This window comes from Calonectris borealis, chromosome 38 (assembly GCF_964195595.1).
Source record: "Calonectris borealis chromosome 38, bCalBor7.hap1.2, whole genome shotgun sequence".
NCBI classification, from domain to species: domain Eukaryota; kingdom Metazoa; phylum Chordata; class Aves; order Procellariiformes; family Procellariidae; genus Calonectris; species Calonectris borealis.
This window is the reverse complement of record NC_134349.1, coordinates 202,099-227,057: the sequence shown is the minus strand read 5'-3', so window position 1 is coordinate 227,057 and position 24,959 is coordinate 202,099. Positions and strand designations below refer to the sequence as shown.

Genomic DNA, 24,959 nt, shown 5'->3' with positions numbered 1-24,959 from the left:
CCGATGTGTGGGGCAGCTGTGGGGCGGGGGTCCCGATGTGTGGGGCAGCTGTGGGGCGGGGTCCCCGATGTGTGGGGCAGCTGTGGGGCGGGGGTCCCGATGTGTGGGGCAGCTGTGGGGCGCGGGGTCCCGATGTGTGGGGCGGCTGTGGGGCGGGGTCCCCGCGGGGGGTGGTGACAGCCGTCGCCGCCAGCTCTATATCGGGACACGGGTGGGGGGGGGGAGGTTCGTTATCGCCCCCCCCCCCCCAAGGAGGCGCCGTGGGGCCGGGGGGGGGAGGGGGGGGCTGGCAGCCGGCCCCGAACACGGCGTCCACTTTGTCCCGGGGGAGGTGACGAGTGTCCCCGCGAGGTGACACATTCCCGCGGGCTCCCCGCCCCCGCCTCCTGCCCCGGGGGGGCCCCCCGGAGCCCCTCCCCCCCCCCCACTCCCCACCCGAGTCCTGCGGGGGAGGGGAGCGCCCGGGGTCCCCCGGGGTCGGTCACGCGGCGCCGGGGGAGGGGGGGGGGGACAGAGGGACGGGGGGGGGAGGGGGGGGGGACACGGAGAGGGTGGAGGGACCTGGAGGAGGTGGGAGAAGGTGGGGGTGGGGGGACGTGGAGATGGTGGTGGGACGTGGGGGGTGGTGGGACATGGAGATGGTGGTGGGACGTGGAGATGGTGGTGGGACGTGGGGGGGTGGTGGGACGTGGAGATGGTGGTGGGACGTGGAGATGGTGGTGGGACGTGGGGGGGTGGTGGGACGTGGAGATGGTGGTGGGACGTGGGGGGGTGGGGGGACGTGGGGGGGTGGTGGGACGTGGGGGGGTGGTGGGACGTGGAGATGGTGGTGGGACGTGGAGGGGGTGGGGGGACGTGGGGGGGTGGTGGGACGTGGAGAGGGGGTGGGACGTGGAGGAGGTAGAGAAGTTGGAGGAGATGGTGGGACGTGGAGGGACATGGAGAGATGGAGGGACAGTGGGACAAGGAGGAGATGGTGGGACATGGAGGAGGTAGAGGAGATGGTGGGACGTGGGGGGGTGGTGGGACGTGGGGGTACGTGGGGGGACGTGGAGATGGTGGTGGGACGTGGGGGGGTGGTGGGACGTGGAGATGGTGGTGGGACGTGGGGGGACGTGGGGGGACGTGGGGGGTGGGGAGATGGAGGGGCCGGGGCTGGTGGGAGCACGGGGCGGGGGGGGAGGGGCGGGGCTGGGGGTGGGGCACCGAGGAGCGGCCGGGGGGACATGGGCGCCTCAGCAGGAGGAGCCGCACCCGCAGGAGCCGATTGGTCCCCGCGGGGTCGCCCAGGCTCTGCCCCACACGTGGGGGTCCCAGCTGCTGCCCCCCACCCGCCAGGGCCCCTCCCCCCCTCCCCAGCCCCACGTCTGCCCCCGGGCCCCTCTGCCCCACAGGTGGCCGTGGGGCAGCTCGTGGTTGAGGTTCTCCATGGGGCAGGTGGAGGTTCTCCATGGGGCAGGTGGAGGCTGTGGGGCACCGTGGGGCAGGTTGAGATGTGCTATGGGGCAGGTCATGGTTGAGGTTCTCCATGGGGCAGGTGGAGGTTGAGGTTCTCCATGGGGCAGATGGAGGTTGTGGGGCATCATGGGGCAGGTTGAGGTTCTCCATGGGGCAGGTGGAGGCTGTGGGGCACCATGGGGCAGGTGGAGGTTCTCCATGGGGCAGGTTGAGGTTCTCCATGGGGCAGGTGGAGGCCGTGGGGCACCATGGGGCAGGTTGAGATGTGCTATGGGGCAGGTCATGGTTGAGGTTCTCCATGGGGCAGGTTGAGGTTCTCCATGGGGCAGGTGGAGGTTGTGGGGCACCATGGGGCAGGTTGAGGTTCTCCATGGGGCAGGTGGAGGCTGTGGGGCACCATGGGGCAGGTTGAGGTTCTCCATGGGGCAGGTGGAGGTTGAGGTTCTCCATGGGGCAGGTGGAGGTTGTGGGGCACCATGGGGCAGGTTGAGGTTCTCCATGGGGCAGGTGGAGGCTGTGGGGCACCATGGGGCAGGTTGAGGTGCTCCATGGGGCAGGTGGAGGTTGTGGGGCACCATGGGGCAGGTTGAGATGTGCTATGGGGCAGGTGGAGGTTGAGGTTCTCCATGGGGCAGGTTGAGGTTCTCCGTGGGTCAGGTGGCGCCGTGGGGCTGCTTGCGTCGCATCCCGGGGCGCGCTGGGTTGCGTGGGGGGGGCGGCCATCTTGCCTGGGGTCCGGCCGCCTTGGGCGGGGCCGTTGGCGTCCCGCCCTGGGGCCCCGCCCCCAACACCGCCCCAGGCCAATCGCTGCTGCTCGATGCTTTTTATTGGCTCCCCGCGGCGGGGGGGCGGGGAGGGGGGGGTGGGGCAGTCGGGGGTCCGGGGGGTCCGGCTGGGGGCCCGGAGCTTCACTCCTCGCTGAGGCCCTTCTGATGGAGAGGGAGAAGAAGGGGGCGTGAGGCGGTTGTGGGGCGGGGCCGCGGGGCGGGGCCGGGCGGGGCGGGGCGGGGCAGGTCCCACCTTGGCTCCGACGTCGCGGCTCTTGGCCCGCAGCTTGTTGACCTGGGCCTCGGCGATGTCGGCGCGCTCCTCCGCCTCCTCCAGCTCGTGCTGCGCCTTCCGGAACTTGGCCAGGTTGGTGGTGGCCTGTTCCTCCTGGGCGGGGCAGGGCGGGGCAGGGCGGGGCCTCACTGGGGCTGCCCCCCAACCAGCTGTCCCACCGTCCCACCAACCCTCATCCACCCAACCACCTCCTCAGCCTCCATCCCACCTTCCTCCACCCAACCTTCCTCCACCCACCCATCTCCTCCACCATCCGTCCCACCATCCCTCCACCCACCCAACCTTCCACCCACCCAACCATCTCCTGACCTTCCATCCCACCTTCCATCCAACCTTCATCCACCCACCCATCTCCTCAACCCTCCATCCCACCTTCCATCCAACCTTCATCCACCCACCCATCTCCTCAACCATCCGTCCCACCACCCACCCAACCTTCATCCACCCAACCATCTCCTCCACCATCCACCCCACCTTCCACCCACCCAACCATCTCCTCAACCCTCCATACCACCTTCCATCCAACCTTCATCCACCCAACCATCTCCTCACCTTCCATCCCACCTGCCAGCCGTCCCACCAACCTTCATCCACCCATCCAGCCACCCAACCATCTCCTCAACCATCCGTCCCACCACCCACCCAACCTTCATCCACCCAACCATCTCCTCACCTTCCATCCCACCACCCACCCCCCATCTCCTCAACCACCCATCCACCCTTCCTCCACCCAACCCTCACCCCCCACCACCTCCCCCACCCCCCACCCCTCCCGCCCCCCCGACCCCCCCACCCCTCGACCACCCCCCTGAAGGTCCCCTCGGCCCCGCCCCCCCCCGCTCACCGCCTCCTCCGCCTGCCGCTTGTAGGCCTTGACCTTCAGCTGGAGCTTGTCCACCAGGTCCTGGAGGCGGAGCAGGTTCTTGCGGTCCTCCTCCGCCTGGGGGAGACACGGGGGGGTCAGGACCTGGACCTGCCGGGGTCCCCTGTGGGCCACCCCGAGGTGGAACCCCTCCGGGTCCGGGGGTGGCTGTGGGGCGGAGGGTGGGCCTCCTGGGGCGAAGGGGGCTCCTTGGCCCTGATGAGGTCCCACCCGAGGTTCTGGGTCACCCAAAGACCCTGTGGCCGCCGGCAGGGCGGGAGGTGGCCACCGGCTGGCTCGTGGCCACCGGGTCAGCCCTGTTCTAGGTGACGCTACGGGGTGGGACGTAGGTCCCCGTGGCCGCGGGGCCAGCGGGTGACCTTCTGGGCCACCCCAGGGGCCCCACCTGGTAGCTGAGCTCCTTGCCGCGCCGCTCGGCCTTGCGGAGGCCCTTGACGCTCTCGGCGTTGCGCTTCTGCTCGGCCTCCAGCTCGTTCTCCAGCTCCCTCACGCGGGCCTCCAGCTTCTGCAGCTGCTTCTTGCCCCCCTTGAGGGCCAACTGCTCGGCCTCGTCCAGGCGCAGCTGCAGGTCCTTGATGGTCTGCTCCATGTTCTTCTTCATCCGCTCCAGGTGGGCGCTGGTGTCCTGCTCCTTCTTCAGCTCCTCCGCCATCATGGCCGCCTGCCCGAGGAGAGAAGCCACCAGAGGTCCCAAGGCCCGGGAGAAGCCACCAGAGGTCCCAAGGCCCGAGAGAAGCCACCAGAGGTCCCAAGCCCCGAGAGAAGCCACCAGAGGTCCCAAGGCCCAAGAGAAGCCACCAGAGGTCCCAAGGCCCGAGAGAAGCCACCAGAGGTCCCAAGCCCCGAGAGAAGCCACCAGAGGTCCCAAGGCCCAAGAGAAGCCACCAGAGGTCCCAAGCCCCGAGAGAAGCCACCAGAGGTCCCAAGGCCCGAGAGAAGCCACCAGAGGTCCCAAGGCCCAAGAGAAGCCACCAGAGGTCCCAAGCCCCGAGAGAAGCCACCAGAGGTCCCAAGGCCCGAGAGAAGCCACCAGAGGTCCCAAGCCCCGAGAGAAGCCACCAGAGGTCCCAAGGCCCGAGAGAAGCCACCAGAGGTCCCAAGCCCCGAGAGAAGCCACCAGAGGTCCCAAGGCCCAAGAGAAGCCACCAGAGGTCCCAAGGCCCGAGAGAAGCCACCAGAGGTCCCAAGGCCCGAGAGAAGCCACCAGAGGCTCCAAGGCCCGGGAGAAGCCACCAGAGGTCCCAAGGCCCAAGAGAAGCCACCAGAGGTCCCAAGGCCCGAGAGAAGCCACCAGAGGTCCCAAGGCCCCTTCTCCCTCGCCCTGCGGTGGAAGCTCTCCTAGAGGTCGGTCCCACTCACGTCGGTGATGGCCTTCTTGGCCTTCTCCTCGGCGTTCCTGCACTCCTGGATGGCCTCTTCCACCTCCGCCTGCAGCTGGGAGATGTCCCCCTCCATCTTCTTCTTCTGGTTGATGAGGCTGGTGTTCTGGAGATGGAGGAGAGGAGCTCAGGAGGTGGCTGAAGGGTGACCTTCGGCCCCACGGGACTTAGAGCCCTCCCCCCCGTCTGGAGATCTCGGTAACTCAACCCAGAAGAACCCACACCCATGGGTTCTCCAGGGTGTGAGCGTCCCTGGGCGGAGGGGCCCTCTCTCCTTGGAGGAACGTGAGGTCCCACCTGCGAGTGGAGGAGCTGGACCCTCTCGCTGGCCTCGATCAGCTCCTGCTCGGCCAACTTGCGGGCCCTCTCGGTCTGCTCCACCACCGCCCGCAGCTCCTCCAGCTCCGCCTGGAGCAGGTTGTTCCTCCTCTCCACGATGGCGATGTTCTCCTTCAGGTCCTCGTTGGCCCTGACCGCGTCGTCCAGCTGCAGCTGGGTGTCCTGGTGGGACGAGGGGGATGGACCTCAGCCGGCAGCTCCGCAGGGCGGGGAGGACCTCCCTAGAGGTGGGTGGCCCCACCTTGAGGTGACTCTGGGCTCCCTTCAGGTGGGACTGGGCCTCGGCCGCCACGCGGTTGGCGTGGCCGAGCTGGATCTCCATCTCGTTGAGGTCGCCCTCCATCTTCTTCTTCAGCCTCAGGGCTTCGTTGCGGCTCCGGGTCTCGGCGTCCAGCGAGGTCTGCAGCGAGTCCACCGCCCGCAGGTGGTTGCGCTTGGCCTGCTCCAGCTCCTCCTCCTTCTCGGCCAGCTTGCGCTCGTGGTCCGCCTTGACCTGGTTGAACTCCAGCTGGGCCCTCAAGATCTTCCCCTCCTCGTGCTCCAGAGAGGCCTGGGGGGGCCGGAGAGGACACTGAGGGCCGCGGAGGAGACCCGGAGAAGGTGGGGACGCCCGGGGCCGTGCCTCGGCTCACCTCCGCCTCCTCCAGCGCGGCTTGGAGCTCCAGCTTCTCGGCGTCCAGCTGCTTCCGGACCTTCTCCAGCTCGTGGACGGTCTTGTGGCTGGCGCCCAGCTGCTCCGTGAGGTCCGAGATCTCCTCTGCGGGGGTGAGACCCCGTCGGACCACGTGGAAGGTGGTGGAGAAGAGCGGGGTGGGCGGGGGGAGGCCGCGCTCTCACCTTGGAGGTTCTTGGTCTCCCTCTTGAAGGTCTCCAGGTGCTCGAGCGACTCCTCGTAGGCGTTCTTCAGCTTGAAGAGCTCGGTGCTGAGGGACCTGGCCTCCTTCTGCGACGCCTCCAGCTCCGTCTGCGACTCCTCGAACTTCTGCTTCCACTCGGCCACGATCTGGGGCCCAGCGAGCGGTCACCTCCTCCCCACGGCTCCCCCTCTCCTGCCGTCCCACCACCCCCTGCTCCCACCTTGTCAAAGTTCCTCTGCTTCTTGTCCAAGGCGGCGGCGGCCGCGTTCGACCGCTCCACGTCCGCCATCAGGTCCTCGATCTCGTTCTGCAGCCGGTGCTTGGTCTTCTCCAAGGAGGAGCACTTGGCGTTGACGGCCTCCACCGCCTCCTCGGCCTCCTGCAGCCGCTGGGCCAGCTTCTTCCTACCAGACGTATGGGAGAAACCTCCGGGTGAGCCACCAGCCCACGGAGACCCCGTCGGCTGGTCACTGCCGAGGTGGAGACGTTTGGGGTGGGAGGACTCAGGGATGGTCGGGGTTGCTCTACACGGGTTCTAGGGCCCCCGAGTCCGGGCTCTAGATGAAGAAGTCCAACGTCCTGGGTGGTGGCTGCTTGAGGAGGTGGGGACCGGCAAGACCAAGCAGGTCCCACCACCCACGGGAGAGCCTCGACGCCCACGAGGAGGTGACTCACTTGGCCTCCTCCAGCTCCTCGGTGCGCTGGATGGCGTCCGTCTCGTACTTGGTCCTCCACTGGGCCACCTCGGAGTTGGCCTTGGAGAGCGACCGCTGGAGCTCGGCCTTGGCCTCCGTCTCCTCCTCGTACTGCTCCCGCAGCAGGTCGCAGTCGTGCCGGGCCGACTGGAGGGCGTGGGCCAGCGCGTTCTTGGCCTGGGGTGGGGCGAGGAGAAGGTGGGACCGGGGGGTCCTCCAGCTGAGGAAGGGCTGCTCTTCATCAGCCCAACCCAGCCCAACCTCCTCCAGACCAACCCAACCTTCTGTAGACCAACCCAACCTGCCTTAGACCTTCTGTAGACCAACCCAACCTTCTCTAGACCTTCTGTAGACCAACCCAACCTGCCTTAGACCTTCTGTAGACCAACCCAACCTTCTCTAGACCTCCTCCAGACCAACCCAACCTCCTCCAGACCAACCCAGCTGCCCTCCTTGCTACCAACCCAACCCAACCCAACCCAAGCCCCTCGAGACCCGCCCACCCCACCAAACTTCCTGAGGACCCTCAACTCGTTTTCTCCCCGTGTGAGGGCGGGCTCACGCCCCGTCCCTCAGCCCCAAACCAACCTCACCCTTGACCTTGGGGGTGTCTTTCACCCCCAACCTCCCCACCGCAGCCCGACCTTGGCCTCTTCCTCCAGCTGCCTCTTGAGGTCCTCCAGCTGCTGGGTGTAGGTGAGCTTCCCTCGCGTCAGCTGGTTGATGAAGGCTTCCTTCTCCTCCAGCTGCCTGGAGAGCTCACCTGGGGGGGGGGGAAGGTGAGAAGACCCCAAAGGCCACCCCGCCGGACGCGGGATCGGCGGTCGTGTTGGAGAAGAGCGAGGCCCTCACCGTTCTCCGTCTGGAGCTTGGCCCGTTGGGTGGTGAGGTCGTTGACCGTACGTTGAGCCTCCTCGGACTTGGCCCGGTGCTCGTTCATCTGGTCTTCCATGGCGCGACACGTCTTCTCCAGGTTGACCTGGAGACCGGAAGGGCGGGAAGATGAAACCTCGGGAGAGCGCCGGAAGGGTTGTCCCCCGGCGGCTGGAGACCCCTCTCCCACCTTGGCCTTGAGCAGCTGCTCCACGTTGGAGCTGACGTCGTCCAGCTCCAGCTTGAGCTCGCTCTTCTCCTTCTCCAGCTTCTGCTTGACGCGCTGCAGGTTGTCCAGCTGCTCGCCGAGCTCGGCCACGCTGTCGGCGTGCTTCTTGCGCAGCGCGGCCGCCGTGGCCTCGTGCTGCAGCGTGGCCTCCTCCAGGTCGCGCCGCAGCTTCTGGAACTCCGCCTCCCGCTTCTTGTTGAGCTCCAGCTGCACCGCGGTGGCGCCGCCCGCCTCCTCCAGCCGCTCGCTGATCTCCTCCAGCTCCCGCGACAGCTCCGAGCGCAGCTTCTCCACCTTGGCCCTGCCCGTCCGCTCCGCCTCCAGCTCCTCCTCCAGCTCCTCGATCCGCGCCTGCGCGCCGGGGCCGGGGCCGCCTCGTCGGGCTTGACTCCGCCCAGCTCACCCGCTCAGCCAACCCGCTGGAGACTCCTCAGCCCAACCCAACCCCCTGGAGACTCCTCAGCCCAACCCAACCCAACCAAACCAACTGGAGACTCCTCAACTCAAGTCAACCCAACCAGCTGGAGACTCTTCAACCCAACCCAACCCAACCAACTGGAGACTCTTCAGCCCAACCCAACCCCCTGGAGACTCCTCAGCCCAACCCAACCCCCTGGAGACTCCTCAGCCCAACCCAACCCAACCCAACCCAACCCAACCAACTGGAGACTCTTCCACCCAACCCAACCCAACCGGCTGGAGACTCTTCCACTCAACCCAACCCAACCGGCTGGAGACTCTTCCACCCAACCCAACCCAACCGGCTGGAGACTCTTCCACTCAACCCAACCCAACCGGCTGGAGACTCTTCCACCCAACCCAACCCAACCGGCTGGAGACTCTTCCACCCAACCCAACCCAACCGGCTGGAGACTCTTCCACCCAACCCAACCCAACCAACTGGAGACTCTTCCACCCAACCCAACCCAACCGGCTGGAGACTCTTCCACTCAACCCAACCCAACCAACTGGAGACTCTTCCACTCAACCCAACCCAACCGGCTGGAGACTCTTCCACCCAACCCAACCCAACCGGCTGGAGACTCTTCCACCCAACCCAACCCAACCCCCTGGAGACTCCTCAGCCCAACCCAACCCAACCCAACCCAATCCAACCCAACCCAACCAACTGGAGACTCTTCCACCCAACCCAACCCAACCCAACCCAACCCAACCCAACCCAACCGGCTGGAGACTCTTCCACCCAACCCAACCCAACCGGCTGGAGACTCTTCCACCCAACCCAACCCAACCAGCTGGAGACTCTTCCACTCAACCCAACCCAACCAACTGGAGACTCTTCCACCCAACCCAACCCAACCGGCTGGAGACTCTTCCACTCAACCCAACCCAACCAACTGGAGACTCTTCCACTCAACCCAACCCAACCGGCTGGAGACTCTTCCACCCAACCCAACCCAACCCTCTGGAGACTCTTCCACCCAACCCAACCCAACCCCCTGGAGACTCCTCAGCCCAACCCAACCCAACCCAACCCAATCCAACCCAACCCAACCAACTGGAGACTCTTCCACCCAACCCAACCCAACCCAACCCAACCCAACCCAACCCAACCGGCTGGAGACTCTTCCACCCAACCCAACCCAACCGGCTGGAGACTCTTCCACCCAACCCAACCCAACCAGCTGGAGACTCTTCCACTCAACCCAACCCAACCAACTGGAGACTCTTCCACCCAACCCAACCCAACCAGCTGGAGACTCTTCCACCCAACCCAACCCAACCAGCTGGAGACTCTTCCACTCAACCCAACCCAACTGTCTGGAGACCCTTCGAATCAAACCAGCTCAACCCAACCGGCTGGAGACCTTCAACTCAACTGGTCTTGAGCCCACCCAGCTCCCCTCAAGCCAGTCAAGCTTTGAGCTCTCCGGATCAACCCGACCTTCCCTGAAGATGCTCCACCCTATCAAACCACCTTGAGACTCTTCGACTCGACCAATCGTGAGGACGTTCACCTCAACCAACCCTTGAGCTGCCTGGCTCAAAGAGCTCAGCCCAACCTTCTCTGAGGACGCTGGAGCCAACTCAACCCCACCCGGATGGTCTGCTCGGCTCAGCTGCTCCTACCCAAGCAACCCCACCAGCCTTGGGTGCTCCACACCCATTGGTTCACCTCACCCCACCCCGAAGACAACCTGCCCAGCAGCCCTAGGAGATAAATCACAGGGAGGCTCGAGATGATGGGACCAGAGCTCCAGACCTCAGGCGGTCTCGGTCCTCCTCAAGAAGGTGGGAAGAGGAAAAGGAGGAGGACCAGCTCCACCTCCTGGTTGACCCACGAGCTGAGCCCCACCTCACCTGAAGCTCTTTGAGCTTCTTCTGGAGCTGGGCGGCGATCGCTTGCTCGTCCTCAATTCTGGCGTTGAGGGCGTTGAGCTCAAAGTCTTTCCTGGGTGGGAGGAGAAGCGCCAGCCCCTCACGCTCCCGGCTTGGCGGCGGAGAGCGGGATTATGGGTAAAGGATGCCAGGGTGGGAGGGGGAGGTGGGCGGAGCCCTACTTTTTCAGCCTCTCCTCCAATTGCTGCTTGTCGTTCTCCAGGTCCATGATGCTCTCCTGAGCCAGCTTCAGGTCACCTTCCAGCTTCCTCTTGGCCCGTTCCAGGTCCATCCGGATCTTCTTCTCCTGCTCCAGCGAGCTCTCCAGCTGCGAGCGAGGCGGAGACCTTCCCATCAGCCCCCAAACCACGCCCCCCCAGCAGGACCTTCCTCCCCCCAGGGGAGGGACGGGACTCACGTCGTCCACTTGCTGTTCCAGCTTGACTTTGGCCTTCGTCAGGGTGTTGACCTTGTCTTCCTCCGCCTGCAGGTCATCCAGCGCTTGCTGGTGAGCTTCTTGCAGGGCCTTCTTCTCCTTCGTCAGCTTGGCGATGGTCTCGTCCAGCCCGGCCATCTCCTCTGTGAGGTTCTTGACCTGCAGGAGGAGGAACATCAGGCCTCCAGCTTGGTGCCAGAGGTGGGGCAAGAGGCAGGAGGTCTCTTGGTTGAGCTGGGCCTAAGTCAGGAGATGCAGGAGAACCCAACCACCCTTGGGTCTTGGTGACCCAACCCAACCAGCCTCGGGTCTTGGTGACCCAACCCAACCAGCCTCAGGTCTTGGTGACCCAACCCAACCAGCCTCAGGTCTTGGTGACCCAACCCAACCAACCTCGGGTCTTGGTGACCCAACCCAACCAACCTCGGGTCTTGGTGACCCAATCCAACCAACCTGGGGTCTTGGCACCCAAACAACCTTGGGTCTTGGTGACCCGAGTCCACCAACCTCAGGTCTTGGTGACCCAACCCAACCAGCTTCAGGTCTTGGTGACCCAACCCAACCAACCTCGGGTCTTGGTGACCCAACCCAACCAGCCTTGGGTCTTGGTGACCCAACCCAACCAACCTCGGGTCTTGGCACCCAAACAACCTTGGGTCTTGGTGACCCGAGTCCACCAACCTCGGGTCTTGGTGACCCAACCCAACCAGCTTCAGGTCTTGGTGACCCAACCCAACCAACCTCGGGTCTTGGTGACCCAACCCAACCAGCCTTGGGTCTTGGTGACCCAACCCAACCAGCCTCAGGTCTTGGTGACCCAACCCAACCAGCCTCAGGTCTTGGTGACCCAACCCAACCAGCTTCAGGTCTTGGTGACCCAACCCAACCAACCTCGGGTCTTGGTGACCCAACCCAACCAACCTGGGGTCTTGGCACCCAACCAACCTTGGGTCTTGGTGACCCAACCCAACCAACCTCGGGTCTTGGTGACCCAACCCAACCAGCCTCGGGTCTCCTCAAGACCTGTTCACGTTGGCTTGAGTCAACTGGCGTTGGGTTAAGGCCTCTCCCCACCCTCACCTTGTTCTCGGTGGCGTGTTTCTCCTTCTCCACCTTGGCCAAAGACAACTCCAGGTCATCGATGTCCTTCTTCAGCTCCGAGCACTCGTCCTCCAGCTTCCTCTTCTTGGCCGTCAGCTCGGCGTTCATCTCCTCCTCGTCCTCCAGCCGCTCCGTCAGCTCCTTCACCTTGGCCTCCAGCTGGATCTTGTTCTTGATCAGCTGGTCGCAGCGCTCCTCGGCGTCGGCAAGGTTGTCCTGCTCCTGGAAGGGAGAAGGTGGGTGGGAGGGTGAAGGAAGGAGACGGGAGGGGCCGGGGCATCTCCGTCACTCACGGCCTGCACTTGGAGCTGAAGGTCGTTCTTCTCCTGCAGCAGGGAGACCATCTTCTCCTCCAGCTCCTTCCGCCGGGCCTCCGACTTCTCCAGGGCCTCCTTCAGCCGCCCAAACTCCTCCTTCATGGTCTGTGGGTGGCACGAAGGTCCCCTGTGAGTCCCACCTCTCCCCACGTACCCCTTCCTCTCTCCACCCGCCCGTCCTCTCCGTCCCTGCCCCACCTGCATCTCCTTCTCCGTCTCGGCGCTCTTCAGCAAGGGCTTGATCTTGAAGTAGAGCTTCATCCAGGGCCAGTTCTTCACCCCCATGAAGGCCCTGACGTTCCACTGGATGACCAGCAGCGAGTCCCTGGGTGGGCCAGAGCAGGGCGTGGGTGACCAGGGACCTCCACCCAACGTGGACCTACCACCGCCTCCATCCCACCACCCACCGGCGCTCCAGGATCTTCTTGAACTCTTGCCGGGAGAGGAAACCACGGACTTGGGCCTGCAAGCGGGTCATGATCCGGGCCAGGCGCTCGTCCCGCATCTCCTCCAGCAGCCCCAGCAACCCGGCCTTGAAGAAGACCTTGAGGAGAGATGAAGATCAGGAGGGTGGGCTGGATGGAGGGAGCTCAGATGGGCAGGAGGACACGTGGGTGGCGGGACCGTGAGGTCCACGTGACCTCGTGGGTGGTGGGACCACGAGGAACCCAGACCACGTGCCCTCACCTTGGTGTGCCCGGACTTGTACTGGTTGTGGTGGGTTGGTGGAGGGATGATGGTGGGGTGGATGGGCAAGTGGACACGTGGGTGGTGGGACCATGAGGTCCACATGACCTCGTGGGTGGTGGGACCACGAGGAACCGAGACCACCTTGGTGTGCCCGAACTTCTTGTGGTGGGTGGAAGGATGGGGTGGTGGGGGGATGGATGGTGGGGTGGATGGGCAGGAGGACACGTGGATGGCGGGACCCTGAGGTCCACGTGACCTCGTGGGTGGTGGGACCACGAGGAACCCGGAGCACGTGCCCTCACCTTGGTGTGCCCGAACTTGTACTGGTTGTGGTCGATGTCAAGGGACCCCAGGAGCTTCTCGGCGCCCTTGCGGCTGTCGATGAACTGCCCCTCGGGGATGGCCGCCGGGTTCAGGATGCGGTACCTGGTGGCCGGGGAGGAGGGGACAGCCCCAAATGAGCCCCGCTGGGGTTGTCCACCCCCCCCCCCGCGTCTTCTTCTCCGTGCCCACCGCTGGCGGAAGTCCCCGTAGAGGATGCGGTTGGGGAAGCCCTTGCGGCAGATGCGGATGCCCTCCAGCACCCCGTTGCAGCGGAGCTGGTGCATCACCAGGGGGTTGTCCATCACGCCTGGTGGCATCATCGTGAGCGGTTGAGTCGAGACCCGCCCCACCCCAGGGACCACGGTGGGTGGGTTTGGCCCCACCTCCTTTGGGGATTGGCTCACCGGGAGACTTGGTCTCGTTAGGGATGATGCAGCGGACGAAGTGGGGGTGGGTGGACCGCAGGTTGGTCATCAGCTTGTTGAGGTTCTCCTGGGGGATTGGAGGAGGAGATGATGGAAGGAACCCCTGCCCCACCAAGGGTTACCACCCGCCCTGGGACATGTTGTCTATCCCCACCGCACCCTGGGGTCCACCATTAACCCCCCGACCCTCACCCGGTGCAGGGCGGAGACCGTCTGGAAGGAGGAACCTTTCTTCTTGGACCCTTTCCCCTTCTCCACGGCTGTTGGAGAAGAAGAAAAGATGGGACAGGTGAAGGCCGGGGCGGGGAGAACCCCGGACGCCCGGGAAGGGGCCACCCCTTACGCGCGTCAGCCCCGGCGTAGTTGGCGAAGAGGTTGGCCAAGAGCTTGAGGGCCGACTTCTGGTAGAGCCCCACCACCGTCTCGTTGAGGGGGTCCTTGTTCTTCTGCAACCACCCGATGATGTTGTAGTCCACCGTGCCGGCGTAGTGGACGAGGGCAAAGTGGGCTTCTGGCTTCCCCTTGACGTTGCGGGGCTTCCCAAAGTTGGCCGACTTGCCCAGGTGGTTGTCGAAGAGCTTGGCCTTGAAGGTCATGTCCGAGGCCTTGGGGAACATGCACTCCTCCTCCAGGATGGACATGATCCCCATGGGCTGGCGAGGAGAAGACCTCGTTGGAGAAGAGCTTTGGGGTCCCTGGCGCGCTCCAAGCGGCGCGGGAGGCCCCGGGGGAGGCGGTACCTTCTCGATGAGGTCGATGCAGGCCTGGAGGTCCATGCCGAAGTCGATGAACTCCCACTCGATGCCCTCCTTCTTGTACTCCTCCTGCTCCAGCACGAACATGTGGTGGTTGAAGAACTGCTGGAGCTTCTCGTTGGTGAAGTTGATGCAGAGCTGCTCGAAGCTGTTGAACTGGGGGGGGAGGGGGCGGCCAGTGGGGTCACGGGATCCACTCAGCACCCAACGGGGTCAACGGGATCCACTCAGCACCCAACGGGGTCAACGGGATCCACTCAGCACCCAATGGGGTCAATGGAATCCACTCAGCACCCAATGGGGTCAACGGAATCCACTCAGCACCCAACGGGGTCAACGCAACACCCAACGGGGTCAATGTGATGCCCAACGGGGTCAACGGGATCCACTCAGCACCCAATGGGGTCAACAGAATCCACTCAGCACCCAATGGGGTCAACGGGATCCACTCAGCACCCAACAGGGTCAACGGAATCCACTCAGCACCCAACAGGGTCAACGGGATCCACTCAGCACCCAATGGGGTCAATGCAACACCCAACGGGGTCAACGGGATCCACTCAGCACCCAACGGGGTCAACGGAATCCACTCAGCACCCAGTGGGGTCAACGGAATCCACTCAGCACCCAACGGGGTCAACGGGATCCACTCAGCACCCAATGGGGTCAACGGAATCCACTCAGCACCCAACGGGGTCAATGGAATCCACTCAGCACCCAGTGGGGTCAACAGAATCCACTCAGCACCCAACGGGGTCAACGCAACACCCAATGGGGTCAACAGGGTCAACTCAACGCCCAACAGGGTCAATGTGATGCCCAATGGGATCAATGGGGTTGACTCAACACCCAATGGGGTCAACGGAATCCGCTCAACGCCCAATGGGGTCAACGCAACACCCAACAGGGTCAATGTGGTGCCCAATGGGATCAACGGGGTCAACTCAACACCCAACGGGGTCAGCAGGGTCAACTGAACGCCCAGTGGGGTCAACGCTGTCAACTCAACCCCCAGTGGGGTCAACGTAACGTCCAATGGGATCAAGAGGGTCAACCCAACATGCAACGGGGTCAAGTGAACACCCAATGGGATCAACAGGGTCAACCGAACGCCCAACGGGGTCAACTGAACGCCCAACGGGGTCAACTGAACGCCCAACGGGGTCAATGCGGTCAACCTGAGACCCAAGGGGGGCCACACAACCCCAGTGAGGTCAACTCGACGCCCAATGGGATCAAGGGGACCAGCTGGACACCCCACGAGGTCAACGCGAGGAGCTCAAGGAGGCCTCACGTCGAAGATCTCGAAGCCGGCGATGTCCAGCACCCCGATGAAGTACTGCCGCGGCTGCCTGGTCTCCAGCGAGTTGTTGATCCTGGTCACCATCCAGTTGAACATCTTCTCGTAGACGGCCTTGGCCAGCGCCCCGACAGCGTAACTCACCTGGAAGGGCGAGGCGGGACCTCTCCGTGTCCTCCTTGCCCCGAGATGGCACCAAGCCACCCCACAAGGAGAAGGTTTCGGGGACGTCCTCCTCACCTGCTGGACGTTCTGCCCCTTGGTGACGTACTCGTTGCCCACCTTCACCCGCGGGTGGCACAAGCCCTTGAGAAGGTCGGCCGAGTTCAGCCCCATCAGGTAAGCCGACTTGTCCGCCTCTGCGGGACGCGGAGGAGAAGACGTGAACCTGGAGGAAGCCTGGCCTTCACCTCCGTTCCCACCCCTTGACCCCGGTTGGACCTTCGGTGCCGTCCGGCTCCGCCTGCTCCTCCCGCTGCTTCTGCTTGAACTTCATGTTCCCGAAGTGCATGATGGCGCCCGTCAGCTTGTAGATGGAGTTCTTCTCCTCTGGGGTGAAGCCCAGGACGTCGAAAGCGCTCTGTGGGACCAAAACGTGGGTGAAGGTCCACCCCAGTGCCCCCCCCCACCCCCTGGTGGCCCTCCATCTCACGTCCGTGGCCAGCAGCTCCTCTCCGTCGTCGATGGAGGGCACGGTGGTCTCTCCTTGGGAGATGAAGGCGTAGTCGTAGGGGTTGTTGGTCACCAGCATCATGTCTGCCAGGAGAAGACGGGGTTGGGCCAGGGTGGGAAAGGGGGCGGGGTCTGATGTCCACGGGCGGGGTGGGGAGCGTGGCTCACCCAGCAGCTCCGGCTTCTTGTTGGAGAGGATCTGGTAGAAGATGTGGTAGTTCCTCTCGGCCTTCAGCTGGAAGATGACGCGGGACTTCTCCAGGAGGTCTGGGGGGGGGTGGAGAGAAGGTGGGTGGGGGTTGGGGTGGGGGGGTGGAGGATGAGGAGATGGAGGAGGAGGAGGAGGATGAGGAGATGGAGGAGGAGATGGAGGAGGAGGAGGAGGAGGAGGAGGAGATGGATGAGGAGGAGGAGGATGAGGAGATGGAGGATGAGGAGGAGGAGGAGGAGATGGATGAGGAGGAGGAGGAGGAGGAGATGGAGACTTGAGGAGAAGCAGGATGGGGAGAAGGAGACTTGAGGTGATGGAGGATGAGGAGATGGAGGATGAGGAGATGGAAGGTGAGGAGATGGAAGCATGGGGAGATGGAGACTTGAGGAGATGGAGGATGAGGAGGAGGAGGATGAGGAGATGGATGAGGAGAAGGAGGATGAGGAGATGGAGACTTGAGGAGATGGAGGATGAGGAGGAGGAGGATGAGGAGATGGATGAGGAGAAGGAGGATGAGGAGATGGAGACTTGAGGAGAACGAGGATGGGGAGATGGAGGATGAGGAGATGGAAGCATGGGGAGATGGGGACTTGAGATGGAGGATGAGGAGATGGATGGAGATGTGAGGAGATGGAGACACCAGGAGATGGAGCTGGGGGGTTGGATGGACGGTGGGATGAGGAGATGGATGGAGGGATGGTTGGAAGGACGAGGAGATGGATGGAGACACCAAGAGATGGAGATGGACGGTGGGATGAGGAGATGGATGGAGACATGAGGAGATGAATGGATGGGTGAGGAGGTGGAGCCACCGAGGGGTGGAGCCACCAAGAGATGGAGACAGGGTTGGATGGATGAGGAGATGGAGGATGAGGAGATGGATGGAGACGTGAGGAGATGGAGACACCAGGAGATGGAGCTGGGGGGTTGGATGGACGGTGGGATGAGGAGATGGATGGAGACGTGAGGAGATGGAGACACCAGGAGATGGAGCTGGGGGTCACTGGTGGGCGGGACGAGGAGCTGGGGGTCACTGGTGGGCGGGAGGAGGAGCGGGTGGGGCTGGTGGCCACTCACAGGTCTCGATGTCGGCCGACGCCAACTTCCCGGTGGCCCCGAAATGGATCCGGATGAACTTCCCCTGGGAGAGCAGCGGGTGAGGGGGAGGGGCCCCCGGCCCCGCCCCCGGCCCCGCCCCCGGCCCCGCCCCCACTCACGAAGCGGGAGGAGTTGTCGTTGCGGAGGGTCTTGGCGTTGCCGAAGGCCTCCAGGGCGGGGTTGGCCTGGATGATTTGGTCCTCCAGGGTGCCCTGGGGGGGGGGGGTCCATGGGTGGGTGGTTGGGTGGGTGGGTCCATGGGTGGTTCCATGGGTGGGTGGGTCCATGGGTAGTTTGGGTGGGTGGGTCCATGGGTGGGTGGGTCCATGGGTGGTTGGGTGGGTGGGTCCATGGGTGGGTGGGTGGTTCCATGGGTGGTTCCATGGGTGGGTGGTTCCATGGGTGGGTGGTTCCATGGGTGGTTGGGTGGGTGGTTCCAAGGGTGGGTCCATGGGTGGGTGGGTCCATGGGTGGTTTGGGTGGGTGGGTCCATGGGTGGATGGGTCCATGGGTGGGTGGGTCCATGGGTGGGTCCATGGGTGGGTCCATGGGTGGTTGGGTCCATGGGTGGGTGGTTCCAAGGGTGGGTCCATGGGTGGGTGGGTCCATGGGTGGGTGGGTCCATGGGTGGTTGGGTGGGTGGGTCCATGGGTGGTTCCATGGGTGGGTGGTTCCATGGGTGGTTGGGTGGGTGGGTCCATGGGTGGTTCCATGGGCGGGTGGGTCCATGGGTGGTTTGGGTGGGTGGTTCCATGGGTGGGTGGTTCCATGGGTGGTTGGGTGGGTGGGTCCATGGGTGGTTCCATGGGTGGGTGGGTCCATGGGTGGTTGGGTGGGTGGTTCCAAGGGTGGTTCCATGGGTGGGTGGTTCCATGGGTGGGTGGGTGGTTGGGTGGGTGGTTCCATGGGTGGTTCCATGGGTGGGTGGGTCCATGGGTGGGTGGTTCCATGGGTGGTTGGGTGGGTGGTTCCAAGGGTGGGTCCATGGGTGGGTGGGTCCATGGGTGGGTCCATGGGTGGGTCCATGGGTGGGTGGGTCCATGGGTGGGTCCATGGGTGGGTCCATGGGTGGGTGCCCTCACCTTGCCCGGGGTCCCCGTCTCCTTCTTGCCGCGGTCGCCGATGGCGGCGATGACGGCGAAGTACTGGATGACCCGCTTGGTGTTCACCGTCTTCCCCGCCCCGGATTCTCCGCTGGGGGCAGCCAATGAGAGTGAGGCCCGGGTGCTGGGGGGGCGGGGCCTCACTGGGAAGGGGGTGGGGCTTGCAGTAGACAGACTATGGACCTCCACAACAAGTCCAGGTGGTGAGAAAGGGTTGGTGGGCGTGGCTCCGGGGGGGGGGGAAGGGGAGGGGCTATGCCCCCAGGTGGGCGGGGCTGGGGCTGTGGGCGGGGCTAAGCTGACGTTTAGAGACGAGGCCACTCACGTGATGAGGATGGATTGGTTCTCCCGATCTGGGGGGGGGCGAGGAGGACAAACGTGAGGTTCTGGAGACCACCTTGACCCCGCCCCGCCCCCCAAAAAAGGGGGCGGGGTGGCGGGGGGGGAGGTCCCTACCCGTCAGCATGTTCTGGTAGGCGTTGTCGGAGATGGAGAAGATGTGGGGCGGAGCTTCGCTCCTCTTCTTGCCCCGGTAGGCGGCCACCACCTCGGCGTTGTAGACGGGCAACCACTTGTAGGGGTTGACGGTCACGCAGAAGAGCCCCGAGTAGGTCTGGGGGAGGGGCGGGGGGTCAGGGCCACCAGGTGCCACCCCGGCGGGAGGGGACATCCTGGGGCTGGGTGGTCCATGGGGGCTGGGGAGGGGAGAGCCTGGGTCCAGGGATGGGAGATCTTGGGTCTGGGTGGCCTGAGGGGTCCAGGGAGGGGACATCTTGGGTCTGGGTGGCCCAGGGGGTCCAGGGATGGGAGATCTTGGGTCTGGGTGGCCCAGGGGGTCCAGGGATGGGAGATCTTGGGTCTGGGTGGCCCAGGGGGTCCAGGGATGGGAGATCTTGGGTCTGGGTGGCCCAAGGGGTCTGGAGATGGGAGATCTTGGGTCTTGGTGGCCCCAAGGGGTCCGGGGAGGGGAGATCTTGGGTCTGGGTGGCCCCAAGGGGTCCAGGGATGGGAGATCTTGGGTCTTGGTGGTCCCAGGGGGCTGGGGAGGGGACATCTTGGGTCTGGGTGGCCCAGGGGGTCCACGGATGGGAGATCTTGGGTCTTGGTGGCCCAGGAGGTCCAGGGATGGGAGATCTTGGGTCTGGGTGGCCCAAGGGGTCCAGGGATGGGAGATCTTGGGTCTGGGTGGCCCAAGGGGTCCAGGGATGGGACATGTTGAGTCTTGGTGGCCCAAGGGGTCTGGAGATGGGAGATCTTGGGTCTTGGTGGCCCTAAGGTGGCTGGGGATGGGAGATCTTGGGTCTGGGTGGCCCAAGGGGGCTGGGGATGGGAGATCTTGGGTCCAGGGATGGGACATCTTGGGTCTGGATGGCCCAAGGGGGCTGGGGATGGGAGATCTTGGGTCTGGGTGGCCCTAAGGTGGCTGGGGATGGGACATCTTGGGTCCAGGGATGGGACATCTTGGGTCTGGGTGGCCCAAGGGGGCTGGGGATGGGAGATCTTGGATCTGGGTGGCCCAAGGGGGCTGGGGATGGGAGATCTTGGGTCTGGGTGGCCCAAGGGGGCTGGGGATGGGAGATCTTGGGTCTGGGTGGCCCAAGGGGGCTGGAGAAGGGTTGTCCACGTTGCAGGTGGGATCTGGAGAACCTGCGGGCTCCCGACTCACGTAGATCATCCAGGCGGCGTAGCGCTCCTTCAGGTTGTAGAGGACGGCGGGCTCGTGGAGGAAGGTCAGCATGGCCATGTCCTCGATCTTGTCGAACTTGGGGGGGTTCTGCTGCATGATCTGCTCCTCCTTCACCGTCACCGTCTGGGGGGCAGGAGGCCACCGTGGGTGGGGGAGAGGGCAGGGGCTTCTCCCAGTTGTCCCCTCCCATAGGGCTGGGTGTCCCCCAAGTGATGGAGAAGGTGGGATGGGGTCTGGGTGTGCCTTGGGTGCTGGAGAAGGTGGGATGGGGTCTGGATGTCCCTTGGGTGCTGGAGAAGGTGGGATGGGGTCTGGGTGTCCCTTGGGTGCTGGAGAAGGTGGGATGGGATCTGGGTGTGCCTTGGGTGCTGGAGAAGGTGGGATGGGGTCTGGGTGTGCCTTGGGTGCTGGAGAAGGTGTAGGTGTCCCTTAAGTGATGGAGAAGGTGGGATGGGGTCTGGGTGTCCCTTGGGTGCTGGGGAAGGTCTGGGTGTCCCTCAAGTGACGGAGAAGATGGGATGGGGTCTGGATGTCCCTTGGGTGCTGGAGAAGGTGGGATGGGGTCTGGGTGTCCCTTGGGTGCTGGAGAAGGTGGGATGGGATCTGGGTGTGCCTTGGGTGCTGGAGAAGGTGGGATGGGGTCTGGGTGTGCCTTGGGTGCTGGAGAAGGTGTAGGTGTCCCTCAAGTGACGGAGAAGGTGGGATGGAGTCTGGGTGTCCATTGGGTGCTGGGGAAGGTGGGATGGGGTCTGGATGTCCCTCGGGTGCTGGAGAAGGTCTGGGTGTCCCTCAAGTGACACAGAAGGTGGGATGGGCTCCGGGTGTCCCACCCATACCGGAGACGCGCTGGGGGGGGGGGGGAGGGCGGGGCGGCGCAAGCCCCGCCCACCTTGCCGTGCTCGGTCTGGGCGGTGACGCGGGCGCCCTCGCGGCTGACGATGGTGGCCTTGACGAACTCCTCCCGCTCGTCGGGGACGAAGATGTCCCTCTTCAGGTCGAAGGGGCGGGTCTGGGCGGCCAGGCGCTCCTTCTCCGATTTGCGGAGGTAGGGGCCCGCCTCCCCGAATTCGGCCATTTCCGCGGCGGGCATGGCTGGGCGGGGCAAGGGCGGGGGCGGGGTCAGCCCCTCCCAGCTCCGCCCATCCGTGGGGGGGGCCGTCACCGCTTGTTCTTCGCCGGTGCTCCCAGTTCCTCGTGGTTGACCCCAACCCAAGTCCCTCCTTGGTGGTCCCATCATCGCCAGTTCCTCCCAGTTGACCCATCTCCAGCCCAAGTTTCTCCCCAGTGCTCCCAGTTCCTTCCCCGTTCCTCCCAGTTCCTTCCCAGTGCTCCCAGTTCCTCCCGGTTGACCCCAACCCAAGTCCTTCCTTGGTGCTCCCATCATCTCCAGTTCCTCCCGGTTTCTCCTGGTTGACCCATCCCCATCCTAAGTTCCTCCCCAGTGCTCCCAGTTCCTCCCCAGTGCTCCCAGTTCCTTCCCAGTTCCTCCCAGTGCTCCTGGTTCCTCCCAGTTGACCTCAACCCAAGTCCTTCCTTGGTGGTCCCACCATCTCCAGTTCCTCCCAGTTCCTCCCGGTTGACCCATCTCCAGCCCAAGTTTCTCCCCAGTGCTCCCAGTTCCTTCCCAGTTCCTCCCAGTGCTCCCAGTTCCTCCCCAGTGCTCCCAGTTCCTTCCCAGTTCCTCCCAGTGCTCCCAGTTCCTCCCGGTTGACCCCAACCCAAGTCCTTCCTTGGTGCTCCCATCATCTCCAGTTCCTCCCAGTTCTTTCCCAGTGCTCCCAGTTCCTCCTGGTTGACCCATCCCCATCCCAAGTCCCTCCCCAGTGCTCCCAGTTCCTCTCCAGTGCTCCCAGTCCCCCCCCAGTTCAGCCCAGTTTCCCCAGTGCCTCATGGTGCCTTGCCCTTTACGCCACCCTAGCACCTCCCAGTAACCCCCAGTACCACCCCATGCCTCCCAGTTCCCCCGTAGACCCTCCCAGTGCCTCCCAGTTCCCCCAAAGACCCTCCCAGTCCCTCCCAGTCTCATCCCAGACCCTCCCAGTACCTCCCAGTTTCCCCATAGACCCTCCCAGTCCCTCCCCGTTCCCCTATAGACCCTCCCAGTCTCATCCCAGTCCCTCCCAGTTCCCCCAAAGACCCTCCCAGTCCCTCCCAGTCTCATCCCAGACCCTCCCAGTACCTCCCAGTTTCCCCATAGACCCTCCGAGTCCCTCCCCGTTCCCCTATAGACCCTCCCAGTCTCATCCCAGTCCCTCCCAGTTCCCCCACAGACCCTCCCAGTCCCTCCCCGTTCCCCTATAGACCCCTCCCAATGCCTCCCAGTCCCTCCCAGTTCCCCCATAGACCCTCCCAGTCCCTCCCCGTTCCCTTATAGACCCTCCCAGTCTCATCCCAGTCTCTCCCAGTTCCCCCCCAGTCCCCCCAGACACCCCTCAGTCCCTCCCTGTGCCCTCCCAGTCCCTCCCAGTTTCCCCCAATCCTCCCATAGACCCCTCCCAGTCTCATCCCAGTCCCTCCCGGTCCCTTCCAGCGCCCTCCTAGTCCATCCCAGTTTCCCCCAGTCCCCCCATAGACTGCTCCCAGTGCCTCCCAGTTCCCTCCCAGTGCTCCCAGTGCCCAGCCCCACCTCTCTCTGTGGTCTGGGGGTGGTGGCGGTGCTGACTCGGGGGTCTCTGGTCCTGGTCCGGGACACGAAGACCCTCCCAGTATGTCCCAGTATGTCCCAGTACATCCCAGTATGTTTCAGGATCCCTCCATAGCCCCACCAGTACTTCCCCAGTACCCCCCCCCGGTACCACCCAGTATGTCCCAGTATCCCCCAGGACTTCTCCAGTGCCCTCCCACCCCCAGCACATCCCAGTCCCTCCCAGTTCCCCCACAGACCCTCCCAGTCTCATCCCAGTCCCACCCAGTTCCCCCACAGACCCCTCCCAGTTCCCCCATAGACCCTCCCAGTCCCTCCCAGTTCCCCCATAGACCCTTCCCAATGCCTCCCAGTCCCTCCCAGTTCCCCCATAGACTCCTCCCCGTGCCTCCCAGTCCCAGTTCCCCCATAGACCCTCCCAGTTCCTCCATCGACCCCTCCCAGTCCCTCCCAGTACCTCCCAGTTCCCCCATAGACCCTCCCAGTCTCATCCCAGTCCCTCCCAGTTCCCCCATAGACCCCTCCCAGTCCCTCCCAGTTCCCCCTTAGACCCTCCCAATGCCTCCCAGTCCCTCCCAGTTCCCCCCTAGACTCCTCCCAGTCCCTCCCAGTTCCCCCATAGACCCCTCCCAGTCCCTCCCAGTTCCCCCCAGTCGCTCTTCAGTCCCTCCCAGTCCCCCCACAGACCCTCCCAGTCTCATCCCAGTGCCTCCCAGTCCCTCCCAGTTCCCACCTAGACCCTCCCAGTCCCCCCATACCCCCCTCCCAGTCCCTCCCAGTCCCTCCCAGTGCCCCCTGCCCCACCTGCCCCTGGGTCTGCGGGCGCCGGCCGGGGGCACCCCCCTTATATCCCCCCTCCCCCCCTCCCCCAGCCGCGTCACGGGGGGGGGGGGGACGGACGTCAAGGCCACCCCACCGCCCCATAGGGACACAGGGACCCCCTATGGATCTATAGGGTGCCCCCCAGCCCCGTAGGGCTCCCCCAGCACTATAGGACCCCCCCCCAGCCCTATAGGACCCTCCTCAGCCCCATAGGGCTCCCCCAGCCCTATAGGATCCCCATAGAACCCCCCCATATCTCCCCCCATAGGACCCCTATAGCTCCCCCCAGCCCCATAGGACCCCTCCCAGCCCCATAGGACCCCCATAGCTCCCCCCATAGGACCCCTATAGCTCCCCCCCAGCCCCATAGGACATCCCCGGCCCTATAGGACCCCCATAGCTCCCCCCATAGGACCCCTATAGCTCCCCCCCAGCCCCATAGGACCCCCATAGCTCCCCCCATAGGACCCCTATAGCCCCCCCAGCCCCATAGGACCCCTATAGCTCCCCCCCAGCCCCATAGGACCCCCACAGCTCCCCCCATAGGACCCCCATAGCTCCCCCCATAGGACCCCTATAGCCCCCCCAGCCCCATAGGACCCCCCCAGCCCCATAAGACCCCCATAGCTCCCCCCATAGGACCCCTATACCTCCCCCCATAGGACCCCTATAGCCCCCCCAGCCCCATAGGACCCCTATAGCTCCCCCCATAGGACCCCTATAGCTCCCCCCAGCCCCATAGGACCCCCATAGCTCCCCCCATAGGACCCCCATAGCTCCCCCCATAGGACCCCTATAGCCCCCCCAGCCCCATAGGACCCCTATAGCTCCCCCCATAGGACCCCTATAGCCCCCCCAGCCCCATAGGACCCCTCCCAGCCCCATAGGACCCCTATAGGACCCCCAGCCCCATAGGACCCCCATAGCTCCCCCCATAGGACCCCTATAGCTCCCCCCCAGCCCCATAGGACACCCCCAGCCCCATAGGACCCCCATAGCTCCCCCCATAGGACTCCTATAGCTCCCCCCCAGCCCCATAGGACCCCCATAGCTCCCCCCATAGGACCCCTATAGCTCCCCCCCAGCCCCATAGGACCCCTATAGCTCCCCCCATAGGACCCCTATAGCCCCCCCAGCCCCATAGGACCCCTATAGCTCCCCCCATAGGAACCCTATAGCTCCCCCAAGCCCCATAGGACCTCCATAGCTCCCCCCATAGGACCCCTATAGCCCCCCCAGCCCCATAGGACCCCCATAGC

At 64.5% G+C, this 24,959-nt stretch overlaps 1 protein-coding gene across 2 annotated transcripts; it reads right to left on the bottom strand.

Moving 5' to 3' along the window:
• Positions 1–2,366: 2,366 nt before the first annotated feature.
• LOC142074559 (myosin-7) lies at positions 2,367–21,324 on the bottom strand. Of its 2 annotated transcripts, none has more exons than XM_075135256.1 (39): positions 21,124–21,324; positions 20,214–20,357; positions 19,004–19,160; positions 18,873–18,900; positions 18,527–18,638; positions 17,564–17,656; positions 17,424–17,487; positions 16,304–16,402; positions 16,116–16,219; positions 15,905–16,043; positions 15,704–15,822; positions 15,458–15,607; positions 14,149–14,319; positions 13,752–14,061; positions 13,601–13,668; positions 13,388–13,475; positions 13,173–13,290; positions 12,962–13,085; positions 12,377–12,513; positions 12,168–12,294; positions 11,946–12,074; positions 11,632–11,874; positions 10,534–10,710; positions 10,298–10,443; positions 10,098–10,188; positions 7,737–8,126; positions 7,526–7,652; positions 7,318–7,436; positions 6,654–6,850; positions 6,199–6,382; positions 5,959–6,124; positions 5,754–5,878; positions 5,363–5,671; positions 5,080–5,283; positions 4,763–4,888; positions 3,789–4,064; positions 3,365–3,460; positions 2,479–2,613; positions 2,367–2,387 (listed from the first exon to the last, which is right to left on the bottom strand). In XM_075135256.1, exons 1-39 carry the CDS (start codon positions 21,322–21,324, stop codon positions 2,367–2,369), a joined length of 5,814 nt encoding a protein of 1,937 aa, XP_074991357.1. The 2 variants fall into 2 exon arrangements, with proteins under 2 accessions (XP_074991357.1, XP_074991358.1); XM_075135257.1 differs by having other exon boundaries at positions 2,367–2,384.
• Positions 21,325–24,959: the final 3,635 nt, after the last annotated feature.